The sequence below is a fragment of the Lissotriton helveticus genome, chromosome 5_1 (genome assembly GCF_964261635.1).
Source record: "Lissotriton helveticus chromosome 5_1, aLisHel1.1, whole genome shotgun sequence".
Taxonomy (NCBI): domain Eukaryota; kingdom Metazoa; phylum Chordata; class Amphibia; order Caudata; family Salamandridae; genus Lissotriton; species Lissotriton helveticus.
The window spans coordinates 282,791,749-282,811,391 of record NC_136065.1 but is presented as its reverse complement, the minus strand read 5'-3'; the positions used below and the strand labels follow the sequence as shown (position 1 = coordinate 282,811,391).

Here is a 19,643-nt window from a genome sequence, read left to right as displayed (position 1 = left end):
ATGGGAGAATACACGTATCCTGATATCATTAAAATGTTAAAAGTTCTGTTGCCCGCAGGGGTATATGAAAAACTCAAGGAAAAAGAATGGGAGGTGGGAGAGAAAAAGATAGATTGGACAGCTCTAGAAGCTGAAGATAATATACGAGTACCAGGTACCGGTCTTGGGGACAAATGTAAAGAATTGCCCGAGTTATTGATACAAGTTTTGCCAAGATTACTAGCCACGAAAAAGGAAGACTGGGATGCAATCTCAGCCTGTAAACAGAAACAAGACGAAGACACTAGTGATTTTTATTCCAGATTCGAGAAATGTTTTATTATTAACAGTGGTCTGAGAACAAGTAGTGAGTCATACCCTCATCTTTTTGTTACTAAACTAGTCGAGAATTCAAGTCCACAAGTTAAAAATCGAGTTTTGAAAGTCGAAAGTACCTGGCAAGCTAATACTCCGTCGCAAATGCTTCAGATGCTCCAGTATCACCAGAATAGAATCAGGGAAGAGCAAGAACACGAAAGGAGACGTATGAAAGACACGAAAATGAAAGTATTAGTTGCACAATCTGTTCCGCAAGACAGTCAGAAGAGGGGTCCGAATCAAGCCAGTCATCCTGCAGCTCCCGTTAAAGGGACCTGCAATTATTGTAAACAGCCAGGTCATTTTATAAACGAGTGTGCAGTTCTGAAACACAACATAGCTACTGGAAAGACTAAAGAAAGACCACGTCCGCCTAGACAAGAACAAGTTTCACAGACTTCTCAGTCACCACAGAATGCACAACAGACAGTTCCAGCACCGCAGCCTATTGCTGCAACACAGCATGTTACACAACAGATGTACCAGTATGCCCAGTCAGAGTATCCAGAGTATCAACAGTATTCATGAAACAGCCTAGAGAGGGAGGTAGGCTTGCCTCTCATCGAGATACCTGTAGATCAAGAGGGTCCCTATGTTCACAGTCAAGTATTAGGGAAAGACAGAAAGTTTCTGATTGATACAGGGGCAAGTAGGACTACAATCAGTCATGACGAGGTTCCAGGGGCTCCGCTCTCAGGCTCTAGAAATGTTTCCCTTGGATTTTCAGGAAAGCCTATTATTAACGAAATTTCAAAACCAGTTACTCTAGAAGTTGGTCCATTGTCCCGAACTACTGATTTGTTACTTACGAAGTCATGTCCCGAAAATTTGTTAGGCATTAAAACGTTAAAAGAATTAGGTGCAGTGATTTGCTGCTCCCCAGAAGGAATCCGATTGTTTTTGCGTGACTTTAAAGGTCACTATGTATTACGTGATTTTGATCCAAGATTATCAAATGTACCGCAGCATTTATGGGCGCAAGGTCCAACTGATGTAGGTTTTATGCAAATCACACCCCATCGTGTGACTCTCAAACAAGGTATAGTCTTGCCACGAATCAGACAGTACAGATTGCCACCTGAGGCTGTAGCAGCCTTATCCAAAATTATTGACGAGCTCATTGCTCAAGGAGTGGTTGTAGAAACTGACTCCAATGTATGTAATTCTCCTATCATTCCAGTCATGAAACGTACTGATCCAAATGCACCTCCAGTATATCGATTAGTGATTGACCTTCGAGAGCTTAATAAATGTATCATACCCCAGTATCCAGTAGTCCCAGATATTTCTTCCCTATTGACAGCCATTGATTCTGAAGCCACGTTCTTTACTGTCATAGACCTCAAGAATGCATTTTTCAGTGTCCCGATTCATCCAGACAGCCAGTATCTTTTCGGTTTCTGTTTAAATGGAAGGAGCTATAAATTCACACGAGCTCCTCAAGGTTTCACAGAAAGCCCTAGTATTTACAGTCAAGCACTTAAGAGACAACTAGACAATATTCACATGCCAACTGACACTGCCCTGCTCCAGTATGTCGATGATCTACTGATCACAGCCCGTTCTGAACGTGACTGCGAGCGAGCGTCACTTACAGTTCTGTATTTCCTGGCCGAGATGGGGCACAAGGTGTCCCCTTCGAAGCTTCAATTCTGTGTCCAGCAAGTGGTCTACCTAGGACACTTACTGTCCAAGAGGGGTAGGCAGTTGACACCTGACCGTATCCAGTTAATAGCGAGTCTTCCTCAGCCCAAGACCCAGAAAGAGGTACGAGCTTTTATCGGCCTCACTTCTTATTGCAGACAATGGATTCCTCAGTATACATTTCTAGCCAAGCCACTGATACAGTTAACGACACAGGAGGCAGCCGTATCGACTGTCCTCCCTTGGACCCAGGAACATACACTTGCTTTTAATGAATTAAAGAAAGCCTTATGCCAAGCACCTGTTCTAGCTACACCGAACTACAGTAAGCCTTTTACACTTTTTGTCACAGAACGTGATGGTACAGCATTATCTGTTCTCACCCAAGATCAAGCAGGACAGTACAAGCCCTGTGCTTATTTTTCGAGCACATTAGATCCAGTAGCCCAGGCTCTGCCTGCGTGCCTCAAGTCAGTTGCAGCCACAGCACTAGCTATCAGACAAAGTGATTCCATAGTGTTAGGACACTCCCTGACAGTACAAGTTCCACACTCCGTGGAAGTTCTTTTAAACCGAACACAGACTCAGCACTTGACAATCGCACGTTTAACAGGTTATGAACTGACACTGTTCCAGCCACACATAGAAATCAGACGCTGCAGCGTTCTGAACCCTGCTACACTGTTACCGTCAGTTACTTCAAATCCTGCCACACATGACTGTGTGGAAGTAGTTAACACTATGACAAAGCCAAGACAAGACTTGACAGATATTCCATTACCTGATCCCGACCTGACACTTTATGTGGATGGTTCATGTATGAGAACAAGTACAGGAGAACTAGTAGCCGCGTATGCAGTGACTACTGAGACTGAAGTTATAGAGACACACCGTATTGACACCCTGTCTGCTCAAGCAGCAGAGCTAGTCGCTCTGACCCAAGCCTGCATACGTGCCAAGAACCTGAAAGTAAACATATACACAGATTCACGTTATTCATTCGGAGTCGTACACGACTTTGGAGTGCTCTGGCAAGAAAGAGGTTTTATGACTTCTCATGGAACCAAGATTCAGCATGGTCTCCTCATTCAAGCTCTGTTAGATGCAATACATTTACCGACAGCTATCGCTATCATGAAGTGCAAAGCACATACGAAAGTCACTGATATCATTTCCCAAGGTAACGATCTAGCAGACCGAACAGCCAAGCTCACAGCTCAGACTCCAGACATTCCAGTTAACATGACACTGACACACACTCCAGATCAGACTACTTGTATGACAGTTAAGGACCCTACACAAGATGTCATAGACATACAGTTACATGCTACTCCCGATGAAATCAAGAAATGGTCCGAACAAGGAGGGGTCCAGACAGATCAAGGATGGGTGACGAAGGGAAAAGCCACATGGTTTCTCCCCGACTCTATGGTTCAAGTCATTATTAATACCGCACATAGTCCTGCACATTTAGGAGAAAAAGCCATGTTAGACAGTATCCAGAACATTTGGTTCAACAAGCATTTACGAGCTGCAGCCAAGCAGAAAGTCCGTACCTGTATGATATGTTGCCAGTTCAATCCAGGTAAAAGTGTCCCGGTGGAACAAGGTGGTTTCCAACCTCCTGACCACCCTTTTGAAGTCCTCCAGATGGATTATATTCAGATGGAGCGATGTCGAGGTTTCAAGTATGTCCTCGTAGTTGTATGCGCTTTGTCCAGGTGGACAGAAGCATATCCAGTCCCAGATTACACAGCTGCGACCACTGCCAGGCAGTTGGTTCGTGAATTCTTTCCCCGCTATGGACTCCCTAGGGTCGTGTATTCAGATAACGGCCAGCCATTCTCATCTTAACTTATGAAGCATGTTTCCCTTCTATTGGGGTACCAGTGGAAGTTCCATTGTGTACGCCATCCTGAAGCAGCAGGTCTCGTAGAGAGACATAACCAGACATTAAAGATCCGCATTGCCAAAGTTTGTAAAGAGAAAGGTGTAGACTGGCTAGTTGCTCTGCCAGTCGCTCTATTTTATATGCGCATGGTTGCACATTCCAGATCAGGTCTGTCCCCGTATGAGGTCGTATTCGGCCGCCCCCCAAACATGTGGGGTACACCTAGACCCCGCAGTATTACAGATGTTTCCAGTAATATGCTGACAGATTACCTAGCTTCCTTGATGTCTGCCCTACACTCTTGTCGTTCACAGGTTGCCGCCGCATTTCCAGACAATACCGAGGTGAAACCGCATGAAATCGTTCCAGGAAACCTTGTACTTGTCCGGAACTTTGATCGTTCAAGTCCACTGGAGCCTCGTTGGAAGGAGCCACGACTAGTTCTTCTGACCACCCGCACGGCCGTGAAGTTGGAAGGCCGCAAGGGGTGGGTCCATCTGTCCCACATCAAGAAGTTCCATGGAATTCGTGAAAAAACATTTGCCAAGAACATTTCTAAGGACTGCCTAAAAATTGACTCTGAGTCCAAGCCTCCCCTGTTAGAGGAAACTCCGCAGCAGGAGTATAAAAAGAAACTCAGGTCTAGTAAAATAAGTCAGCCAGTTTAATTGTCTAAGTCCCTCTCGGGTGAAACGGTTAGACAGGACCCTGACATGTATGAGATAGACCCCCATAGTGAGAGAGTTAGTCAAAACTCTATCAGATGTATCGTTTTTCTAAGTTTCTTATTGTTTCTAAGTCTTATGGTTACCTGCACAAGTTATGCATTACATTTATGTTTTCCAATTTCTCATGTAAATAAGTTTTCTAATGCTACAGTAGAGCACACATTTAGTGATCTGCCTCCTCACGAGTTATCCTATCGTCTTGCTATGCGTAATAACACGTTTATCCGTATGTTACACTATTCACACCAGACCAGCAATGCCACTAATTGTTGGGTGTGTGGTCGACTCCCCCCTTTCCAGACACCGAAGGGAGTTCTGCCACTCTTTCCTTATCCATTTTCACATAATGGTTCGTGTGGAGCATGGTTCACGTTAACGTCATCCTCTAATGATATGTCCCTTCTGAATAGTACATGTTTTCCAGACAAGCAAGGTCTCACCCATAGAACCGGGTTAGATCTAGAAAATGAAGTATATGATTTAGGTAATTATTCTTCGAATTTTATGGTCCTGAATGTTCAGTCTGATACTACCCCAGATTTGCCTGCTATTTCAGTACTACCAGTCAAAGGCGAATTATGTGTCAGAAAGAATGGTTCCGCATATGTAGGACATAGTGATTGTACTACTATTGTCGAGTATAGTGACAGTGGGAAATCTATTTTCAAAGCCTCACGTCATTCTTATTTTGTTTGTGGTCAGACCGCATATGTTCGTCTGCCCCTCGATTGGGATGGAACATGTTACATTGCCTTCCTACTGCCACCAGTTTTTCTAGCCCCATCTGATTATCACAGAAACACACATTTAGTACACGTCAGACATAAAAGGGAGATCGAGTCCCCGATTGTCGATCAAACTGAAACTACTCTAGAACAGTATCAAGACTTTAATAAAGGTTTCTTCTTCTTTATAGGACCTGTCCAGAATAGTAAGTTAATCCGTAGGTTAACCAGAACCCTTGAAGCAGTAGTGAATGAGACTACTTCTGCTCTAGGTAACTTAACCGAAGAGCAATCTGCTATGAGATTTGTCGTGCTCCAAAATCGTCTCGTTCTTGACGTCATACTGGCCGATAGAGGAGGAGCATGTAGAGTCATCGGATCTAGTTGCTGCATTTTCATTCCTAATAACGCGCCGTCTGTTTATTCAGCTATAACCAGACTTCATAAAATTGCCCATCAGATACACCAGAATCCAGGCACCTGGACATGGTCCGGTTGGCTCTGGAGTATCATATCTGCCTGGGGATGGAAAGTATTGTCATTCCTAGGTATTGCAGTAATGATCATATTCAGTTGCTGCCTCTGCTTACAATGTGGCCCTGCGATTTGCGGCATTTGTGCTACATCTTGTATTCCTAGTCCTAAGTCCCGTTCCAAGACAATTCGAGACGAGCAAATGCTACTGTATGAAATGATAGATGGTATCATGAATATTGATGTTTCCTGATGGAAACGTAGTGACAAGGAGGGAATGTGGAAAAGTAAATTTTGCCATGTTCTGTGTCCCTACGTGTTCCCCATCTTATGTTATATGTGCATGATCGATATGCATATATTCCCCCCTGATCGATTAAAGACGCAATTACAGTTGTGTCCAACTCCAGTATGTCAGTTTCCAGTTCTCGTGAAAGCTACGAGTATTAGGCCTATGTAAACCTATGTTGCCACATTTCACAGTGTGCACGTTAATTCAGTAAAAGTCCCCGTTTCTAGGCCTCAAAAGGGCCCGGATTCAGATTCAGCTCCTGTCTCCTGAACCCTCTCCGAGGAGCGATACAGCCCCCACCTGCATCCCTGACCTTTCACTTACTTCATGCCACGCAGTGCCCGGCTCGGCCTGGCTCTGCCTCCCAGTCTGCCAAGAGTATGTTATGATTCTAGTTATCAGTCCAGCTCTCCTTCTCTGCATTCCTAAGCTACTGAATTGCATCAATAGTTTCCGTCATGGTCTAGCTTTTCTGTCTCCATGCAAGAGAAATACTGTATTAATGTTCATAGAATATTCCTCAATACATGTAGAATAATGCATGCACCAGTCTAGAGTCAAGTAGCCTTTACCCTGATAACTTTTGGATTCTATCAACATGTTCTCTAAACACCAGATACCAGATAGGCTTTAGGTACATGTCGCTCTGACACTCCAGACTTTAGTCTCCTCTTCTAGTGCAGAAGTCATAGCCCCCAGTTTCTCCTAGTAACACGTCATTGCCAGTTTGCGCGCACCACTAGGTTAAAGGTCCCGGCTCCTCAGGTAGCCCCCTCCATGATTCCGCCCCATCTGTGACATATTCTGTTACGTTTGCATCACATGTCTATGTATACGCCCTGTACACGCCTCTTGTTACACCCACTTTATGCCTTATCTTTCGCGACTGCAACAAGTCACGCCCACTGCTACGCCTACTGTATTGAATATAATGCAATTGTTTTAGTATATATATGTTATGCACTGTTATTAAAGTTGCTCTAGCCATTCCAGATCCTGCCCCCGGCAGCTGCCATTCTATTCCCGTGCAGGTTGTCCTGTTCCTGTCCTTTATGCTTTATTAAAACCTGCAAACTCCAGCTACCTCGAATCTTGACTCTTATTTATTGAGCTACCCGTTTATTGATTATTCTGAAAAATAGAACCGGTATTTAATTATTTATTTACCACATTCTACATAGAGTGGAAACGCTGGAAAGTAACTCCAGAAGAAACAACCTATGAATCCTAATAGTCCCACAAGGGGCGGAAGGCAATGACCTTAAAAGCTTTGTGGTAAAGTTGATAATGGATCTAGTAATTCCTGTTGGTTACCCGGTGAACTTAGAGCAGGCGATTCAGAGGGTGCAAGGCAATCCGTTTAAGGTAGTTTAAGGTAGTCTCAGGATGTAATTAACCCAGAAATACGTTGGTGAATTTCCAAACTTATGGGGTGAAGGAGCAAATCTTGGGGCAACATTGAAACAAAAGATGTTGCAGGCGAGAGGAGGAATATGCTACCTACCAGTATGCATCTGTTCTTGGCATGTAGGGCTGCTGACATTCATATCTGTGCATAGATCGCCACCTAGTGTTGGGTCCGGATGATTGCACTTTGTTGTCCTGGAAGAGTCTTCGAAGTATCACGAGATAGGTGACTCCTCCCCTGGACTAGAGTGCGCATGGGCATATTCTCCATCCTCATATTGTTTTTCGCCATTGTGGCAGATATGGAGATAGGAAAGTAAGAGATGGCCATGCAAAAGAAAATGCTGCAGCTGCGACAGGCACCGGGGAGGAGGGCGGGCAATATGAATGTCAGCAGCCATACATGCCAAGAACAGATGCATACTGGTAAGTAGCATATTCCGTTCGAGGCATGTGGGCTGCTGAATTCATATCTGTGCATAGACTGTATAGCAGTATCTCCTCTAGCGGTGGTTACCTGTGCCAGCTGCAGCAGTTTGAAAAAGAGTTTTGAGGACAGCCTGGCCTACAGCAGCGTGCTGTTTTGCTTGCACATCTACACAGTAGTGTTTTGTGAAAGTGTGTATGGTAGTCCATGTGGCTGCCTTACAAATGTCTTCAAGAGGAATATTCCCTAGGAAAGCCATGGATGCCCCCATCTTTCTTGTAGATTGTGCTCTTGAGGGGACTGTTAAAGTGTGTTTTGCCTTTTGGTAGCATATTTGAATGCATTTAACTATCCATCTGGCTATTCCTGACTTTGATATTGGATTTCCTTTATGTTGTGGTGAAAAAGCAACAAATAATTGCTTTGTCTTTCTAAATGACTTAGTTCTGTCCACATAATAAAGCAGAGCCCTTTTTACATCTAGTGTGTGTAGGGCTCTTTCAGCTACTGACTGTGGATTTTGAAAGAACACTGGCAGTTCTATTGATTGATTAATATGGAAATTGGATACGAATTTCGGCATAAACTTAAGGTTTGTTCGAAGAACCACCCTGTTAGCATGTACTTGCATGAAAGGTTCTTGAATTGTGAGTGCTTGTAACTCGCTAACTCGCCTGAGTGAGGTAATGGCAATCAAGAATGCCACCTTCCACGTTAAGAATTGCAGTTCGCATGAGTGTAGAGGTTCGAAAGGAGGTCCCATAAGTCTGGTGAGTACTATATTTAGATTCCAGACTGGGGAAGGAGGGTGTCTTTGAGGCATCACCCTTTTAAGACCCTCCATAAACGCTTTGATTGCTGGTACTCTAAACAGTGAAAGGTGTTGCCTGCTTTGAAGGTATGCTGCTATAGCAGCGAGGTGTAGTCTTATTGAAAAGTATGCTAAGTTGCATCTTTGAAGGTGTAGCAGGTAACATATAATGTTTTGTATGGAAGCATCTAATGGGTTGATTTGGTTATTGTTGCAGTAAATAACACATCTTTTCCATTTAGCTGCATAGCACGCTCTTGTAGTTGGTCGTCTTGCCTCCTTAACCCCTTCTATGCTAATGACAAGGTCAGCTCGTCATGCAGTACCATTGGAGCTGTGCTTATGACGAGCTGACCTTGTCATGAATAATGGTAAATCTGGGAATGCAGCACAGGAGGAAAATCTCCTGTAGCATTGAAGGTGTTAATGATGTTCATGCAGTCTGGTGGCAAGTTAAGGTATCCAAATTCTAAGACTTCAGGAGCCAGATCACTAGTTTCATCTGATTGGGATCTGGGTGTCTGATTTCTCCATGGTTCTGAGTTAGAAGATGGGGTGCGAGGCACAGCTTTTGATGAGGAACTACTGAAAGCTCCAGGAACGTTGTGTACCAGGGCTGTCTCGCCCATGTGGGAGCAACTAGGATTAGTGTGAGTGACTGTTGCCGCATTTTGCGTGCCACCAGCGGAATCAGTGGTGCTGGGGGAAAAGTGTACGCAAATCTGCCTGACCAGTTCATCCATATCGCATTGCCCTGTGACAACGGATGTGGGAACCTGGCGGCAAAGTACTGGCATTTTGTGTTTTCTTTGTGGCAAACAGGTCTATGTCTGGGTGACTCCACTGTTTGAAGAATGGCTGGAGAACTTGGGGGTGAATCTCCCATTCGTATAGTGGTTGGCTGTGCCTGCTGAGCAGGTCTGCTATCTGATTGTCTTTCCCTGGAAGGTGTTCTGCCAGGAGGAGATTTCTTTTGGAATTGCCCACTTCCATATTCTCTGTGCCAGGTGGAATAGCTGTGGGGAGTGTGTTCCTCCCTGTTTCTGGATATAGTACATTGCGGTCATGTTCTCCGTCCGGATCAACACAGTCTTGCTGTACAAGTATTTTTGGAATGCTTTCAGGGCTAGGAATATTGCTAGCAACTCTAGTTGGTTGATATGCAGTTTCATTTGTTTGGTTGTCCAGAGCCCCTGTACTGTGTATTGAAGGAGATGGGCTCCCCAGCCTGTCAGAGATGCGTCCGCTGTTAGTACTAGTTGTGGAACTGGCTCTTGGAACAGTCGCCCCTTTGAAAGATTTTGTGGGTTCCACCACTGCAGAGAGTTGTGAGCGCGACTGTCTACCAACACTAGGTCTTTTAGTTGTCCTTGAGCTTGGTTCCACTGCCGTGCTAGGCATTCTTGCAATGGACGCATTTGAAGTCTGGCATGGGGGACAATGAATATGCAGGAGGCCATCATGCCTATGAGTTGCATGAAGACTCGAGCTGGCAGAGAGTGTTGTGGCTGAAATTTGCGAATGAGCATCTGCATGCTGGCTATCCTTGCTGAGTTTGGGTATGTCTTTGCGACTGAGGTATCTATGGTGGCTCCCAGATATTGTTGTTTGTGGGACGGTTGCAGATGCGATTTTGGGTAGTTTATAGAAAACCCTAGGCTGTGCAGCAGCTGAAGTGTTTGAGACGTGTCTCTTGCACACTGTTGGTACGATTTTGCTTGTATTAGCCAATCGTCTAGATACGGAAACACATGGATGTGTTGCTTTCTGAGATGTGCAGCTACTGTTGCTAGGCATTTTGTAAACACTCTTGGAGCCGTGGTTACTCTGAAGGGGAGAACTTTGAATTGGTAGTGTTGACCTTCTATTGTGAACCTGAGGTATTTCCTGTGAACTGGATGGATGGGTATGTGAAAATACGCGTCCTTAAGGTCTAATGTTGCTAGGAAGCAAAGGGAGCACTTGCTGTAGTGTGATCATATGGAAGTGCTCCAACAGTATGTATTGATTTAGGGGTCTGAGGTCCAATATTGGTCTGAGGGAACCGTCCTTCTTGGGAATAAGGAAGTATAGGGAGTATACTCCTGTCCCTTGGTGTTGGAAAGGGACTGGCTCTATGGCCCCCTTTTCCAGCATGCATTTCACCTCTTGTTGTAGCAGGGTGATGTGTTCTTTGGACATGGGACGGTGTCTGGGTGGTATGTTTGGTGGGGTAGAAGAGAGTTCTAGGCAGTAGCCATACTGGATAAGTTGTCGCACCCACCTGTCCGTGGTAATCGCATTCCAGACAGGTAGGAATTGTTGGAGTCTGCCTCCGACCGGTGTTAGGTGGTCTGGAGGTAGCGTGATGAAGTCACTGTTTTGTGGGAGTGGAGGCTCTGGTATTATTGCCTCCACGTTCTCTTCCCTTATTATTGTTGCCCCTATAACCTCCTCTGTTTGAGGTTTTGGTGAAGGAACTTTGTGTGTTGCCTTTGTATGAAGATGACGTTTGCGAGGTATTGCCTTGTGTAGCCGCCCTGTATGAGGAGCGTCGAAAGGAACTTCTATGTTGCTGAAACTGCAATGCGCCCATTGATTTTGCTGTTTCTGTGTCCTTTTTCATTTTGTCTAAGATTGTGTTGACCGCAGGGCCAAAAAGAAAGTCCTGATTAACTGGCTGCTTAAGAATGGTGGACTGTACTTCATTCTTAAAGCCTGAAATACGCAGCCATGCATGTCTGCGTAGTAAAACGCTTGTGTTAATAGACCTGGCTGCGGTGTCTGCTGCGTCAAGCGCACATTTGATGGAGGCGTTTGTAATGAATTTTCCCTCCTGTATGAGGTCATTAGCTTGTGCTTTAAAAGGCTCAGGTAGGTGTTGCATTAAGCTTTCAAGCTGGTCATAGTGTGCCCTGTCGTAACGGGCTAGCAGAGCTTGTGTATTCGCAATCCTCCATGAATTGGAGGCTTGTGCTGCTACCCTTTTCCCTGAGGCCTCTAGTATCTTTGATTCTTTATCGGGGGGAGGTGCTTCACCCGTTGTCTGTGAGTTGGCCCTTTTACGTGCATTAGCCACTACCAGTGAGTCTAATGGTAATTGCCCTTTGATGTAGGTAGGGTCTGTAGGGGCTGCTCTATACTTTTTCTCAATCCTGGGATTGATTACCCTTGCCCTGGCTGTATCTTTAAATATGTCAGGTGCGTGTTTTAACACTCCTTTTAGCATAGGAAGTGTTCTGACACTTTTTTCTGAAGTAGGGAAGGTGTCAAACAAGAAGTCTTCTTCCACAGGGTCATTATGCATGTCTACATTGTGGTACTGCGCTGCCCTGTCTATTGGTTGAAAACAATGGTGTCATCAGTAGGGGACGGCTTAGTTGGATAAGAGGATACATCAGGGATGGGATGGGTGTTATAAGGGTCAGTTGGCTCCTCCCATGGTTCATTGTATGGGTTAGGATCTGGTGGATAATCATATTCAGGCTGTGGATCCTCCCCTGTGTTCCCCTTATTGTCCCCATAGTGAGAAGGAGAGTAAGGAGCAAAAGATGTAGTAGGCATAATGGGATAGAGATGAGTGAAGGGTCTAGAGGGAGAAGTCCCAAAGTCCTTTTTCTTTAGTGGAATAGGGGAATGAGAGTCAGTGTCCAGTGGCCTCTTCTTCCTGTGCAGGATTGTCACTTTACCAGTGTCAGGATTAATATATATTTTTGCCTGGTCGTCTGATGGATCTGGATGGATGAGTTCTTCCTCTACAGTCCTTGGTTGTGTTTTTGACTTTTTTGGGTAGATAACACCTTCTGATTCAATGTCTTTTGGGGCCTTTGTGCTTTTCTTCGGTTCGGACCCTTTTTTCGGGTCGACGATTGATTTCGGGTCGACCGGGTTTTCGGTTCGACACGTTTCTTGTGCTCGCAAGGCTTTTTTGGTTGACTGTCCTTTGCAGAGTCAATGGGCCTTTTGGGATCGACTGGTGTTTTTGGAGCACTTGTCCTTTGGTCGATAGCCTTCTCCGGACGGGTTACAGGCTTCGGTACGGCACCCTTTTTGTCGGCGGCCTTTGCGGGGTCGGCGACTTTCGGTACAGCTGGCTTGCTCGGGTCGACGACCATCTTTGGTCCGGCGCCCTTCGGCTGGGTGTTCTTGTTTGATCCGCCAACCTTTTTTGGGTCGACGGTTTTGTTTGGGTCGACGCTTTTGGGCTGTACGGCCTTTTTTGGTTCGACACCCTTCGGGTCGACAAACTTTTTTGGCTCTGGAACCTTTGTAGGGATGACGTTACTTGGCCCTGGGGCCTCTGAAGGCTTAGGTTTGGGTTTCGGAGCCGAGCCGGATGGCGGGGCTGTCAAATGTTTTTTCGGATCTTGGCTAAGGCCTTTTGGCGATGCCTCGACCGGAGCCTTAGGTAGCGTGGTAATTGGTGTCAGGGACAGTGTAACTAGAGGGAGACAGAATCAGGAGTGCGTTGGGCCACGCTGGGGAGAGAGGGTTGGAAATATTAACGGACACATTTCATACACCGTGCCCCAAACGCACAGCTATCCGGGGGACTATTTGACTCCGTGATATATTCACGTTGGGTATTAGTGTTGCACTTCGTGTCATCGCGGCTGCCTCGCTGCGCTGGGTGTGGATTCGTGAAGGTGGGGGCCAGAGATGGTCTCGAGCTGGGCCAGTAACATCCCCTGATTGAGGTTTCTTCCACTTGAATAGGCCAAGCTTGTGAAGTCCTTAATGGAAGGCAAAGCCCTGGAGTTGGGCATCCATAATTATTATACAAGGCCCGAATGAATCTGGAAAATCTTAATAGAAGACTGGCCTATCCAAGAGGAATACACCTCAATCAGGGGATGTTACCGGCCCAGCTTGGATCCTTGACACACCTGTGATGCCACTTGGGCGCTCTTGTTTCAGATTCATAGTATGTTTTTGAAATATATCCTTGGAACTTAGCGGTTCTCTACATGGTATTAAATACTAGTGTTGAATGTGAATGCAACACACACTAGATAGATTTGAATTTAGTTCTTCTTAAAGAAGTCACGGGCCAATGGAAATAAGGGGCGGGGCTTCAAGCCCATCTCTCAAAGTCCTCCTTGACAATAAATCTCGCCAAGCAAGCTACGTATGTGCGATCCAACGCTAGGCGAGACCTAAAAAACAAGCTAAAAAACATAGAAAAGGGACAGCCATGTAGAAACTAATTTGCACGTATTTCAGAGGCAGAAAGAAAGGATTTCATCCAATACTAGAGAAGGAAACTTTCAGAGGGTTTCGTCCCGCAACAAGCAGTATAGCGGATCTTGTTTTGGGTGGAGCCTAAGCTCAGCCTACCCATGGAAAAGCAAAGAGGGACCAAACAAAATGTATGGACTATATTGAAATTGCTTAAAAAAAATGCTATGTTATTTGTGTACCGAGGATGTCCATGTTGACAACGGGAAATATTCAAATTGTTGAGTACAAGAAACATCTAATGCAAGAAAAATGTAATTTACAGACAGCTCTTTGCATGTGGAGTGTTAGCCATACTGGACCAGTCTATGTGACAGAGATTAGGAGCAACACCCCATAGTCTGTTAAACCCACAATTCATACCTTTCTCCACTTAGCATCACTCCACTGTTGAATGATCACTGGCTCCGGCTTATATTCCTGTAGAACTACGTAGTCAATGGAGAGAAGCTGCACGCATACCTCGTACTTGCACCCACAGTCATCTCTTGCTGCATACCTAGATAGCCAATAAAATAAAGGTAACTACACATCACATGTTACCACAGTGTATCATGATTCCCACAAAGAGTAATAGAGAACTACTAGCAAGTGGAGAGTCAAGGCTTCATTCAGTCTTTGACATTAAGTTGGGTGGTAAAGCCAGTTTGTGTGGGGCTGTTGTGGCATTAACTTCTATATTACTGTATTGCACCTCCGCTATACACCAGAACCTTGCCCTGTGTGTCTGTATGTTAGGTAGGATTAGAATGTAATGTGATCCTATGGAATGGGGGATGGCATGTAGAGGGGACAGACAGAAAGTTGGAGCGGATGAATGGGATCTCCTTTCATGATAATTTATCATTGTGACTTCAACATGCTGACTTACGGTGATCATTATAAGATACCAGTTTCCATAGGTGTACCACGTAATTAGGATACATATTATTTATGTGCCAGTTTAAGATCCAGATGGTCCACAAGCCCCAAGCTGGTTGTAAATGGAATTAAAAAATCAAAGCAAGTAAACACCATTTCTGCTCAAATTATATTACGTGTAAGTGTTCAAATGCGAGAAAAATTGTATGCATTAAATACGTTGGCGTGACGGCTTTGGCAGTGAAAGCAGCATTAAGTGTCAAGCGGACGCATTTTGCTTTTAAACATCCCAAGCACTACATTATTATGGTCTGCTGTTTATTTATTTAACATTTTTTTAGAGTGCGTGGACACCAATGTATGTATTGCGACTTATGTATTGCGACTTATATAGCGCACGTATCACCCGAAGGTATCAAGGCGCTTGCTTAGGGAACCCGTCCTGGTATTCCCCTGTGAGATACCCCGGCAGGGTATCCACAAGGTGAAAGCCAGGCATCCCGCCGCGAGGGGCCGTAGTGGAGATTAAGCAAGCTATTGCCCAGAGTCGCAGAGTGTGACCCCGTGAGTCGAGTAGGCACCGGAGCAAGAATTGTCGAGGCCGTGGAATTTTTGAGCCCGAGACCCGCCGAGGCGGGGAATCGAACCCTGGTCCACGGCCGATCTCAGCTTCCGGGTCTGCCGCCTCTAACCACTGAGCCACGCTTCTCCACAGCATATAGGTGTTTTAATCTGCAACAACAGACACAATAAAGTGTAAGAGAGAAAGTGGAGAACGAGGGTGGCAAGAAATATGTACATAAACTATGTCTGATAGAATCTAAATATGTGAGGTTTTGGATCCTTCGATCTGCAGGCAGAGATTTCCAAAAAGAGGTTGCCACTCCAGAGAAGGACTGATGCTTGGCTTGGGCCATTCTAAAACAGGTGGTTGGAAGGGCACTGTTCTCTTAATTCCTAATTCTTCTAGTCCCCAAAGATGCTGACCAGGTTAGCTAAATAAGGTGTCATGCTCTCCTGCAGGGCTTTGTATGTCAGGCAACCCAGTGATAAGGGAGCTTTGAAAAATGACATTTGTAAATGTCCAATGTTTTAAATGGCCAATTTTAAAAGGATGGCCTTCTTGCCTCGGTAGATGCATACTACACTCCAAAGAAATCTTAGTAAAAAATATCCGGAAGTGGAGAATAGATGTTTCCGCTGTCATGCAGAAGGAGAAGGGGTTTGGCTACATGCATTCTTCACCTGTCCAAAATTAGAGCCATTCCGGGTCAAAAAAACTTCGGCTATTAGTCAGGCAATTCAGAAGAGGCTAGCCCCGGAGGCTGAGATAGCCCTCTTCGGTATTACAAAAATAAGGAAAGATCTGACAAAAGCTGAGGAGACCTTTACAGCAATTTGCTCCCTCTGTTGAAATGTAAAATCTGAATTCTCTCGCTTTTTGATTAAGCTGTGCCTCACCATTTTTCACCCCTGCCATGCTTTCAGCCTGGCTCTATCCTTGACACCGCACCTGCATAAACATTGGTAAAGAATCTAGATTGGGACATTGTAGGCTGCGTAAACATGCAAATTCAGCACAAAAGACCAGCTGGTGTCTGCACTGGGTTTTTTAAACAATGATAAAGCCTTAGATAAAGTTTGTTCAGATAGCGTATCTTGTTGTGCAGCTTCAGGACGCGACAGTTACACAAGGCTCCAAGGCTGCTGATTCTTACCAATTGTCTCATTTGTGTGTTCTTCCCAAAGCTCTATTTACCTCTGGGCGTCCCTTGCTTGTGATCTTTGCTATAAAAATCCATGTAACCATCGTTCAGTGTGCTCTCTCCTTGAGTATCTCTATGGTGCTTGTCGGACGGAGCTCCATTTATGAATGCTTAATAAATGACCTATGGTTTGTACTTGGCATCACTGTTGATTCCTCCTGGCTTGTTAAGAACCCGTGGGCTAAGGGTGACCCTGTACCGGTGGGTTATCAATAATCCATTTCCACAAATTGGCGCCCGAATGTGGAGCCCCATCAAGGGCTTGCAGGCAGACCATGGGAGGAGATCGGGACAGTAAGATGAACTTCGCTGAGGGGCGCCCCACCTGAAGAGACTAGTGTTGCTCGGGGTCCAAGGGGATTTTTCAGCTCTCCGACTCTGATCTTCCTGGCGGCTGCTGGCCTTGACTGAATCCTTCGGATGGTCATTTTTGGGGGGATCTGGGAGGATCGACAGGTGGGAGTTGAAGTCTACACATAAGGTAAATCTGTATTGAACTGATTCATTCGGTTAGAAGTTGTCTTGGTATTTGGAATCTGTTTTGACTTGGTATTTGAAATCTGTTTTGATTTGGTATTTGGAATCTGTTTTGAAGGTTGCTATTTTGACTAAACATTTTTTCCTTACAGGTAATGTGAGAATATTTTTTATTTCTCTCTGTTTATAAGTTGTTTTATATCTTATATAACATGCCTGGATTTAGTATGCTTTGGAAGTTTTGTTGTTGTTGCTGCGATAAGCGGAGCATTTTGGAAGCAAGTCAGCCGGCGCCACCAGAAGGTACGCCGAATTTTGAGATGTACATCAAATATGGTATTTGTCCCATCATGTATAATGCATTGTGGAATAAATATACAAAAGGGGATCCCCAGTTGCAATGGCCATTAGAGGGAACCATGGACCCTCACAAACTTGAGTATCTAGAGAAATGATTGTTTTTAAAGAAAGTTAGGCCACCTATGTTTGACAGTTTGCGTATGTGGAGGAAAGAAGTGAAGGAGCGGCAGGTCAAGGCAGAGAAGGTTCAAAGGAAACAGGAAAGGAAGACAGAGTATCAGAGGTATAAGGAATTGAAGGATAAGGAAGTTCAGGAGAAAACTGAATGTTTAGATAGAGAGCATAGATTATTAACTTCTAAGGAATATATAGTTAGACCAACAGAAGCAGTTCAGATCCACCAAGAAGATGTGGATTCAGATATTGATGGATTATTGATTGAACGACCCCCGCCCCCATATGTACCTTTAACACCTCTTCCCCCTGGACTACAAATGTCGTTCCCACTGTTCCCCTGGCCCCACCTCTTTTGCCCGCGGTTGCCCAGCTCTCTATTTTCCAACCAGTACCAGTACATCCCTTACCTCCCCCATCTCAGGTCACTGCACCCCTAACTCAGGCCACTGCACCCCTATCCCAGGCTACTGCACTTGAAATGACTGATGATCCCGTACTTCCTGTATCTGTCTCCTCCCCTCGAATTCTTCATTCTACTGTACCTCAGTTTCATCAAGATGCGATGAGATTAATGGTATTAAATTGGTTGAGTGATCTAGAAATGGAGGTAGGAGAAATGATGGATCAGATACAGGATTTCTCTGAGGACGAGCTTCTTTGTCTCATAAATAAGCTTTCTCATCAACTTATGGTCCAATGGGAGATGACTACACGACACAATGGCCCAGATGATGTTAGGGTTATTAATCGACAGTGTCAGATAGAAGCTTTCCCTGTAAGTAGAGTTAACACTGCCATAGCGACGATAACTGAATATCGTAATGAACTCTCTTCCTCTCCTCGAATAAGACCTATGAGGGAAGCCGCTCCACAGTTCATTCCTGGAAGAGGGAATGCAGATAATGATGACCCTAATAGTCCTGATGCTAGAGCCCATTTTTTGGATATATACGCCCTGGAAACGGACAGATTTACTCACTTTGAAAGGCTCTTTACCAGACATACGGAAAAATCCTAGAGGATTTTATGATGATGTACAGGCAGCCATTGATTCCTGTATCATGACTTTAGCAGATATTGATATGTCTTTTGGTATGATGCTGCCATCAGATATGTGGGGACTTACCCAGAAACAGGATTATGCTGTTGATTTGGGAGGAGACTGGGCTTCCACAGTAGCAGCTGAAAGGGATAGAAAACCTTGTCAGCTTATACTGGATCTGCCTGGTAACATACTTACTTATATAAAAACGATGCTTCCAGCTAGGAAAATAGATTGGGCACTTCTTACTGCTTGTAAACAAAAACAGGGAGAGGCCGTCCCTGATTTCTTTACTTGCTTTGAGGAAGTGTTCCACGATTTTAGTGGGCAAGATACATCTACACCTACGGGTGCACATTTATTTGTAGATCGATTCGTGGGAAATATACTTCCTGAGATATCGGTCCGCTTACAGAATTCTGAGAGTACATGGGCTTCAGTATCCCCGAAAGCTGTATTAGATTTGGCTCAGTATTATCAGAATCAGGTGACCACTGAGCAAGAACGAAAAGAAGGAAAACTAAAAGAATTAAAAAACTAAGGTAATGATGGTCCAGGCCTATGGACCTCAAAGTCGAGGCTGTGGTCAAAATCATGGTCAGAATTATAGACAAGCACCTCCAGTGGGGCCACCGCGTAGACAAACTCCACTAGGGCTGGATCAATGTGCTTATTGCAAGGAGAAAGGACATTGGCGTTCTGAATGTCCTGTTTTAGCTGCTGGTGGGAGAGGAAGGGGACAACTGAATAGTAATCGAGGGACTTCAGCTCCCCGACAGCAGCCACAGCTTGTTCAAGCTCCAGAGAGAAATAGGTAAGGAAACTACTTTGATCAACAAAATAATCAATATTCTATGGAGGATTGGGAATCTGAGGAAACTGCGGGAACCCATTTTGCCTAGGACAGCGTAGGACAGGGATGACCAGTTGAGAAACCTGTGGATCAGTCAGGACCCTATATAACAGCTACTATATTTGGGCAGGATCAGACATTTGTAGTGGATACAGGGGCGACACGTAGTGCGATATCTAAGAAACTGGTCCCTG

The 19,643-nt window shown here is 44.9% G+C and overlaps 1 protein-coding gene across 1 annotated transcript in view; it reads right to left on the bottom strand.

Annotated features, from left to right (window-relative positions):
- LOC144754442 (F-box only protein 44-like) overlaps nt 1-19,643 on the bottom strand; it is a 236,982-nt gene that overhangs the window by 95,284 nt on the left and 122,055 nt on the right. The window contains exon 5 of the mRNA XM_078642218.1: nt 14,337-14,472. Coding sequence (XP_078498344.1) covers nt 14,337-14,472 — 136 coding nt within the window. The remainder of the gene's footprint in view (nt 1-14,336; nt 14,473-19,643) is intronic.